At 32.6% G+C, this 10,844-nt stretch overlaps 1 protein-coding gene across 2 annotated transcripts in view; it reads left to right on the top strand.

Moving 5' to 3' along the window:
- The window catches only part of LOC106789153 (hemicentin-1), a 151,240-nt gene that overhangs the window by 119,388 nt on the left and 21,008 nt on the right, over positions 1-10,844 (top strand). For both annotated transcript variants that reach the window (XM_014753118.1, XM_014753119.1), the window contains exons 3-4: positions 3,590-3,773; positions 5,302-5,437. In XM_014753118.1, coding sequence (XP_014608604.1) covers positions 3,590-3,773; positions 5,302-5,437 — 320 coding nt within the window. The remainder of the gene's footprint in view (positions 1-3,589; positions 3,774-5,301; positions 5,438-10,844) is intronic.

Genomic DNA, 10,844 nt, shown 5'->3' with positions numbered 1-10,844 from the left:
AAATCAAATATTTGATTAAAAATTGTTCTTTTAAATCTAATTATGAGATAATATTCAAAAGATGTCATTGTTATTGACACGATTCTTGTCAGAACTTTTAAGATATCTAATAGAATAATATAAGTTGTCAGGAGGTAAGAAAGATTTTCGCGTATCATACGATCCCGATTGAAAATACGATTGATGGGAAATATTGAACCGATTTGTCAGAATTTCAGATTTCTAATAGGATAATATGATTGAACAGAAAGTGGCACGATCTCTAATGTATTAGTTAATAACAAACAAGCAAACAAACATACAAACATTTCACATAGGGGTCCTTATCGAGAAACTAACGTTACATATAGGGGTCGTAGGAATGTACGAACGACCCATATAAGGGTTAATTTGCGATGCAACGAGCGTGCGACTGTATACCGATTTCTCTATTGTCAACTCAGGAGGAAGTATTGTTGCACGCGTACGTGTGTTAGGCGAATCCCCTTTTACGAATAAAATTTCCGAATAATTATATATATATAGAATAATATATTATATAATTATTATATAATATATATAATAATATATATATAAGAATATAGAATAATATATTAAATAATTATTAATAATATATATAAGAATATAGAATAATATATTATATAATTATTATATAATATATATAATAATAATAATATATATATGTAGGAATAAGAAATAATCGAATGTTCTAGAAGACGTGAGAAAGCAAGTAGGGGCATGGTGGGGACTATTGTATATATTGGGAGGTATCGGTTACTGATCATGATTATTGTTATTATTATTACGGAGAGTTGTTATAAACAGTTGATAGAGAGTAAGTGTGTCAGTTATTAGTTGCACAATCGGTTGATAGAGGGAGTGTATCACGTGACTTAAAGACCTTTGTGAAGCATAATTATAAGGCTCTATCCTATATATCCATATTAAATATATTATTTTAAGTAGAATTGACTTTGGGTGTAAGTTAATCAATACCTCTTCCCCAAAACCAAATCCTACATATATATTATATAACATTAATGATAAATCAAAATTCCCAAGTGAGTTATTTTATCATACGGTAAAATAAAAATCCTGACTTAAGTATACATCTTTACGTTTGCATTAGAGTGAATTTAGTTTTTCATTTATTTTTTTTTCCTAACATTAAGATTCTTCCTGCAAAGAAAGGTTCGTAGGAGTACTCGAATAACTCAATGCACTTTGCTGCACTCGATGAAGTCGACGATACATGTTGCATAGTTTATTCTTTCGCATAAGCAAGTATAAAAAATGCTAATGCAGGTTACATACTTATATACCTAGTATAACAGTTAGGTGATGGTACCGCTTGAACCGACCGTTAGTTCTCGTTCGTTCATTCGTTCGTTCGTTCCTCGAGCATCAACGAGAAAAGCAACTCATTATTCTCATTCCTGAGTGCATAGAACAACCAACGCCGCCGGTGGCCCTTTTCCTTCTTTCCTTCCATCCTTCCTTCCATCCTTCCTTCCATCCTTCCATCCTTCCTTCCTTCCTTCTTCATCTGCGCGCAAATAATCATCGCTAGGATTTCCCATTGTATTATTGTGTCTGCCGTCGAGTGATAAACCCCCTATGTTTTCTCTCCTCAGGGAACTCACTCACTCACTCACTCAGTTACTCAGAGTCGTTCGTTACCGATATAACAACAAGATGGAATGAATATAACAACAATAAACGACCCCTTTTCTTTTTTTTCTTTTTTATTTTTCTACTCTTTTAACCCCGTAGAAATTAATTTAAAAAATAAAACACAAATGATATAACTCTTTGGGAAAATAACTCGTTGAAATTTGTATTAATATCAGGACATATTCGAGATTATGTTAACTATTCGAAAAATAAATGATTCAAATAAAAGGAAAGTTATAATTATTCGTTAAAAGAAAACAAAAAAGAGGGAAATCTTATGAAATACTCTAACAATTATATTTATATTAATTATTATAAAGATGTACGATAAAATTTCATCATTTGCTATTCGAATATTCAAGTCTTGTATAACATACAAAATACACTTTAGAAATTTGTTAGATATACACAATTGTAGATTAATATTAAAATTAAAAATTACAAATTTACAGAAAATTTATTTTTCCATTTATTCACACATTTCACGTATTCATGTATCATATTATGATACTTAGGAGGCGGGAAAAAGAAAAATTTGCAAAATGATGTAAATAAGGACCACCCTAATATATATTCTCTCGATAACTCATTGAACATGGGGTAGAAAGGAACCGATGAGTCGGATTATATGGGCACCCGACAAAATCGATCCTTGAATTACGGCCACATTATGACTGCGAAACTTGCTAAGACCGCACTTTCCTACTTCGGAACGAATTAATCTGCGAGAAAGAAGAGGCTGAGGGTTATTAGACGAAAGAGAGGTTTAATATGAGAGAAAGAGAGAGAGAGAGAGATAGAAGCAATGATTCATTTCAAGGGAAACGCTTTCTCCTACCAACCAACCAAAAACGAAAGATAGAAAGAGATTGTAAAAAAGGGCTGGAGGTTAGGGATGGTGGGTGGGGGTTAAGGTTAGGGGTTTAGAAGAGATGTACCAGAGAATTCTGGTTACGTTTAACGATCGACGAACGTTCCTACCCCTACCCCTCCCCCTCCCATCGTCGATTACAACGAAGATACTTCCCTTGTTAAATGCTGACGGTGCACCAGTTACCACTTCTCTCTCTCTCTCTCTCTCTCACTCTCTCTATCTCTCTATCTCTCTCTCTCTCTCCGAAATATATTATTGCTGATAACGTAAACGTACGTGGTGTGGTGGCAACCAACGTACGACACAATGTACGATGCGTTGCGGTTTTCGGTTGACTTTAACACCATAGACACGCGCTACGTGTACGTACGTATACCCCATACATATCGTTTGTTGTTGCGGCGAATGTGTTTTTCGTCCGGTGGGTGGGAGGGGGAGGGTTGGGAAAACCCACCACCACAACACGGGATTTTTTTCGGATGTAATTCTTTTTAGCAAAAGCTGAATTTATGAAGCGTTTTCCTTCTTTATTTCTGTTTTTTTTTTTTTTTTTGGAGAAGGGGTTTATCTCCATTCCTTTCACTTCTCCCCGTCTCGGGGTTGTTATTCTTTTCTCTTTTTTGTTTTCGTTTTATTTTTTTATATTTTCTTTTCCTTTTTTTTATTTCCACGTAAACGTCGAGCTCTCGCTTTAAAATATTGAAATTTAATACGCTGTTTTTTCCGCGTGGGGGAGGGTGAGAATGGGAGGGGGGGAGGCAGGGTGGAAAGAAAGAAATAAAAGAAGAAGAAGAATTTATGAGAATTGCATTTGTTATTCGTCGAACACTACTTACTATATTAAACGCGTTTGCCAAAAATAAAATGAAGAATTTATTTCATTTAAAATAAACGAGTGTCTTGGGAAATGAATTGTGGTGACGTTGATGAATAATAAACAAATAAATAAATAAGAAAAAAAAAGTGAAAAATCACGATTGGTCATGCGTCATATGGGATGTATAACTTTTTAAAGATTTCATATTACTCGTGTGTCCCTAGCCAATCGGAATGCACTTGAAGAAGTACGAGTGGGTTGGTTCACCGGACATGGGAGATTGCTCGCTCTGGGTCAGGTCGGCCATTTTGGAATTCGATGACGGTTTATGGCAGTGCCAAGTAACCGCCAGTGATTTTACTACGCAAGACGCTCTAGCATCGGAACAAGCTAGGCTGGTCGTCAGGGGTAAGTTTCTGTTCTATTTTTTTTTTGTTTTTCTTCACCTTATATATGCGAAAAAATAAATACGAAAATTTATTTCTCGAGAAAAACGTAAAAACGAAAATATACGATAAGATGTTGTTTTTCTTCTTTTTTTCTTTTTTTTGTTTTTTTGTTTTTTTTTGACCGAAAAACTGTCACGTGAAATTTTTAAACGTACTCGTTTACTCGTAAATCTTTCATCCAAAATTCTAATTTGCAATTAGTTTAATTTAAATGTCAATTAAAACGTTCGAGATAATAATTCGAATATTCCGATTTTAATGTGAATCTAATCTAATATTAATTACGAATTAATAGGAAGATACGACGAAGTAATCTTTCGGATAATATTTCACAATAAACTGAATTGTAGAAATAATACAAATTAAAATCGTGATAATTTTCCGAAACAACGAAGTTGTTGCCGTTATTATTATTATTATTATTATTATTATTATTATTATTATTATTATTATTATTATTATTATTATTATTAATATATACCCGAGTAACTCCTGTATTAGTGTAGATTTTCGTTGATTGAATTTTATCGTCGGTATTATTTCTGTGTCAAATAAAAAAAAAAAAAAAATGAAAGGAAAAAAGAAAAAGAAGAAAAAAAAAAGAAAAAAGGAAATACCGATTCCATTATTATATTTCGTCCAAATTGAAACAATAAATTCTCGTTTACGTTGCTTCACCTTTCCCCCCTCCACTCCCCGTCCCCACCCCCCGAATCCGATCGACCGTTGATTGAGAATAATTTAACGATTTAATAAACGAACGTAATTATAAACTAACAAAATAATTTAACGATAGGACACACATAGATTTTCTATTCTAACCAACCAATTTGGAAATTAAAAACAATTAAACCATATCTACCTACCTGCCTGCCTGCCTGCCTGCTTGGGAAAAATCATATTCTCGGTCTCGCTAAAAATTTATCCAGTATAACAACATAATACTTCGAACGAAAATAAACTCACCCCACTGTTCCTGTTGTTTCTCCCTCTCCCACTCTCTCTCCCACTCTCTCTCTCTCTCTCTCATTTTAATGCGAGAACGATCAAGACAGCAGAGTGGATAAACATAACGTAATAATAACGAGGCAATGTACAATATCCGTGCCACGTGAATGAACAGTATGAGGTAGATAGATAGTAGACGAAGATAGATAGATAGATAGATAGATAGATAAATAAAGAGAGAGAGAGAGAGAGAGAGATAGGCAAACTGATATTCTGCGTGGTGCGCAACGAACAGTGAGATATGCGCAATGCGCTAAATCCCTGGGTGCACGCAGCACTCATGAGCGCAAGCTCATGCTCACATTCATACTCACACTCATACTCATACTCATACTCATACCCATACTCATAATCGTACTCGTATTCGTATTCGTACACATACTCACGTACGAACTATTATACCATCCATCCAGAGGAATGGATGGATCCAAGCATACACGCGTACGTAGAATTAATCCCCGCTAATTTTCTCGTTGCAGTCAGCCCTCAGCGACCACAGATAGAGTACGACAACCATCCTATTTTACCTGGCAGCAACGTGACAGCCCGAGCAGGTGAGATCGCTACGCTCACTTGCAGAGCGCGGTATGGGAATCCTCCGCCTCTAATTAAATGGTTCGTAATTGTTGCACATAGATTCAGTAATACTTAATTCCGTTACCACCGATATATCTCTCTCTTTCTCTGTCTCTCTATCTCTGTCACACACACACACACACACATATATAAGCGCGCACTCATTCTTATTCTTTAAACGTCACTTTGATTTTCCCCATTTGAATACACGTATACGTTAATACGCGTTTTGTTTTTTAATTACCTCCGATTTCCGAAAAATTTTCTTCTTTTTTTCTTTTTTGCATATTTCTCAAACCAACCCCCTTCCGCCCATATTTTTTTTTGTAAACTGATTTCTTAATTACGATTTAAATTATGCTAAGTGTAATTAATTATTAAAACTAACATATTTATTGTAGTACTTAAAAGATTTTGAACATTGATGATCGAGTTGCTAAAAAAGTCTCAATAAAAGGGGATGAAACGTTGAACAAGATCGTAACGTGATGTTTTGATTATTTTCTTTTCATCTTGTCTCTAACTTTTCCTTCTGTGATATATATATTTATTATTAATTTTTGATTGGTCGTGATAAACAATTAATTGAATTACTTCTAACTACATTAGATTAGTGCATAAATAATTTTACTCGTTTATTTTCTTTTGTTTTTTAACAGAAGAAACATCTATCGGATTAAACCTTTGTTCTCGGATCTTGCATTCTCTCCCTCTCTCTCTCTCTTTCTCTCTTTCTGTATATGTGTGTGTGTGTGTGTCTTTTTCTCTCAATCCCTGGCTCTTCCATCGAGCTGTTAGTTTTCCTACCCCGAAGATTCAATGACGTAATGCATCGAGAATCTCTCGTCGATGCCGGTGCACGTTCACCATGAATAATCATGATCCATTTCTGCATCGTATCTGGGCAAAGTTAAGGAGCTCGAAGGGTGGATGGATGCACCATCCTACCTTTCAACGTGTTTTCCCTTTAGAAGGGAGAATGCTTACTTACGTCTGCATAACCGTGTGTAAACTGTTTGTGGCAAAAGATATTATACGATATTTTTCGTAATTCTAACGCGTGAACTAAAGAAATTTCCCAAAAAATTTCGAATAAATAAATTATTCTTATAATATTAATACATTAAATAAAGTATTAACAATATAAAAGATTCTAAATCATGTTGGTTTAATTCTTAGTGTATCAAAAATGTCCAACACTTTTTCGGATCCGTAAATATACATGGTGGAACTATTTGAGTCTCATCCTATAACTGAAAACTTAATCAAGTTATTATTATTATTATTATTATTATTATTATTATTGTTATTTTTATTTCTTTATTTAACGCGTTCCGTGTTCAACCGTTTTTCCTAGATTTTGCATTCAAAGCCATTTGACATTTCAACGCATTAAATAAATATGTCACAGCGTGTACCACCGGTGGTACGCGCGGCCTGAATGAAATGTTTAACGCGTAAAATCGGTGTTAATACAATGTGGCAAAGAATTACTCGTTGATAAAAATAAACGAACTTTGTACAAATTCGAAAGGATATCAAATTTCTATCCAACGTGGGAACTTTTTATTTTATTGAATTCCGGTGTCTCAAAGGATTAACATTTATGGATTTTTGAAAAAAATTACAAGACGAGAATGAGAAATGAATTAATATTCGTATAAATTTGATAATTCTACGAAAAAATTGATTAAAATTTTTCCAAATATATAAGAATAAAATCGCAAATGAATCTCGAATTTTGATTAGTTTCAACAATTTAGTGTTAAAATACAATACTTTCGAAACTACTATACTGTGAAGTTTGTTAACTCGAGAATCCTCTATTTTACTCTCCGTTTTCTCCCTTTGTTGGTCTATTCAAAACTTCCCTAATCTCATTCGCATTATTAATATATACATGTTACTATGAAATACCGAAATTCGATAATGTCAAAATTTAGATGTTCGTTTGTCGACAAATATCAAATACATCAGTGAAAGACCAATCATTTGAGTTTATTTTTATACATTAATATTTCATACATATACCAAAAACGATTATGCGAATCTAAACATTATCCAATATCGATCTTTCACGAGTAACACATGCAAACATCTATAAACAAATGCATATATCATTATCAGTTTAGAGATCAACATATTTCATAAATACATAATACACACACCTAGACAAATTCTACAATCTTCCAACATTTTACCTGATTTCACACAACCATAACCAGGCATATTACTAACTGGATACTAGAAACATTTTCCTATACTATTTTTTTGTTCAATCGTTGAGATCGATTTATCTAATACTCTCACACATACACGTCTCATTAATATTACAACCTTTCACCCAAGAATATTTTGTTCGTTCGTTCGTTGATCGAAGACTTTGAGTGCTTTATCAAAAATTCACGTTGCTCGATTTAAAAGAAAAAAAAAGAAAAAGTAAAAAATAAAAATAGAGACGATAATATATCGATCAGTAATATTCTCTTTGGACACATAATATCGATAAATAACAATTTCTCTTTGAATACATATATCTATATATGTTACCATCAAAGCCGGAAATCAGACATTGCTAGTAATTCCTCGGCATTACTATGAATGCAAAGAGCCTTCAAGCGAAGTCAGAAATTGAAAAATTCTTCCAGTTTTTCCTAGGCATCGAACATAATACTTTGATATTCTATAAAATATCAAATTACTATTTAGACAACGTTGAAAAGAATACATTCTCAGGCATAGACACACACAGTCATACGCAACCCCTCCCACCCAAAACAACCCAAGTTTGTTCTAAACCTGTGTATCTTCCGATACGATAAGGAACAAAATATACAGATTTCCGTGGAAATCTCTATGAATATCTATCCAACTAATGTCTAGAAAATATAGCCTGAACCTTTGCAAATCAATTTATAACTCGATAAGGTATTTTACAAAGGGTGTACTTTAATTCAATATAAAAATTATTAAAATCTATTTACTTTTAGTATAAAAAATATTTACCAAAACTTTTCAAAGAAATTGCAAAGATGCACAATTTAAAGCATTGCATTCTCTGACATTTTATGAACCTTTGCAAATCAATTTATAACTCGATAAGTTATTTTACAAGTAGGAAAAAGGGTGTACTTTAATTTAATGTAGGAGTCATTAAAATCTATTTACTTTTAGTATAAAGATTATTTACCGAAACTTTTCAAAAAAATTGCAAAGATGCACAATTTACTGCATTGCATTCTCTGACATTGTTTGAACCTTTGCAGATTAATTTATAACTCGATATGGTATTCTACGCGTACAGAAAAGAGAGTACTTTAATTTAATATAAAAATTATTAAAATCTATTTAGTTTTAGTATAAAAAATAGTTACCAAAACTTTTCAAAGAAATTGCAAAGATGCACAATTTACAGCATTGCATTCTTTGCCATTTTCTGAACTTTAAATGCTAAATTTATAACTCGATATGGTATTCTACGCGTAGACAAAAGAGTGTACTTAAATTTAATATAAGTTTTATTAAAATCTATTTACTTTTAGTATAAAAAATATTTACCAAAACTTTTCAAAGAAATTGCAAAGATGCACAATTTACAGCATTGTATTCTCTGACATCTTTTGAACCTTTGCAGATCAATTTATAACTCGACAAAGTATTCTATTCGTAGACAAAAGAGCGTATTTTTTTTTTTTAATATAAGAGTCATTAAAATCTATTTATTATAAGTATAAAATATATTTACCGAAACTTTTCAAAGAAATAGCAAAATTGTACAATTTACAGCATTGCAATTTCTGATGTTTCTTTGAAAAGTTTCTGTAAATATTTTTTATACTAGAAGTGAATAGATTTTAATGACTCTTATATTAAATTAAAGTGCACCCTTTATATTATTTTCTAGACATTAGCTAGACAGATATTCATAGAGATTTCCACGGAAATCTGTATATTTTGTTCCCTATCGTATCGGAAGATACACAGGTTTAAAACGAAATATTCTTTACCTGTATGGGTTGTTTTGTGGGGGGAGGGGTTGCGTATGGCTGTATGTGTCTGTGCCTGAAAATGTATTTTTTTCAACGTTGTTTAAATAGTAATTTGATATTCTATAGAATATCAAAGTATTATGTTCGATGCCTAGGAAAAAGTGGAAGAATTTTTCAATTTCCGACTTCGTCTGAAGGCTCTTTGCATTCATAGTAATGTCGAGGAATTACCAGCAATGACTGATTATCGGCTTTGACGGTAACATATATATATATCCAAATGGTATTTGATTAAATCGAAGATCCACGTATCCTATTGCAAATTCAATACAGTTATACGAGACGGCTGTCTTCCAGAGTTCCTCTCACACTGGGAATTAGCCTAATTGACACAGAACTGCATACGTGCGATGTCCAAAATGTGTGTATGCGTTAATATTATTATCATTAACATGACCAAAGTGAAAGAGGGAGATAGAAATATATAGAAACACCGAGAAGAACTGAATTAAAATTCAATGTAAACTTTGAGGTGGATTTAAAAATTAGCCCATAAAAAGCATGTACATGTAAAACACCGTAGCGGAAGAAGAGAATACGAGGTCAAAAGCACTTTCTTTCTTTCTTTCTTTCTTTCTTTCTTTCTTTCTTTATTTCTATCTCTCTCTCTCTCTCTCTCTCTCTTTCACTATCACGCACATATATACTACATACATTCTCTCTTCTATCTGGTTGGTAGTGTTCGAGACACTTTAGATCTCAAGAGAATTTTCAAGAAGGGATAAACGTTGGGAGAGGAGGAGGTTGCTTGGCTGCTTGCAGTTATTTTTTTTTTTTTCCTTTTTTCTCTTTTTTTTTTTTTCTCTTTCGTCTCGCTAAGTTGAGCGAGTTACCTACGGCATAGGGGGTAAGAAGATAGAAGGAAATAAAGAAAAGAAGTTAAAGTAGTGATGCGTATAAAACAGCGGGCAAGCAAGCAAGCAGGCAGGCAGGCAGGCAGGCAGACAAGGGTTGGGAAGGAAGGGAAGGAGGGAAGAAAAGCTAACAAAATAAAATATGTGCCCATAATTATGAAAGTGGTCTAAGTCATATATCTCTTAGTTTTTTTTTTTTGAGGAGGAAGGGAATTTAAAGGATTACCATTTGAACATTAAATGAATTCTATATAATATAATATTGAAATAACTAACACTATTTAACGGTACATTTGTGAAAAGTAATATATCGCGTGAAAATTACATTGAATTTATTGTATTTAATAGTAATGTGATATGAGGAGATGATTGATGTTAACTTATTTCTTTTTTTTTTTATTTAAATTTTCACTTAGGTTAGATCACTTTTATAATTATAAGTACGTGTATATTTATTAGGGTGAAACCAAAATTTTGTTATAAATTGTATAATGGATAGTTTTTTTATAAAATTTACTTTTGGAAATATTAATGTTAAAAAAT

The sequence above is a fragment of the Polistes canadensis genome, unplaced genomic scaffold, assembly GCF_001313835.1.
Source record: "Polistes canadensis isolate GaletaPanama2010 unplaced genomic scaffold, ASM131383v1 scaffold_166, whole genome shotgun sequence".
Classification (NCBI taxonomy): Eukaryota; Metazoa; Arthropoda; class Insecta; order Hymenoptera; family Vespidae; genus Polistes; species Polistes canadensis.
Note: the sequence above shows the minus strand (reverse complement) of the source record. Positions and strands in the feature narration are given on the sequence as shown.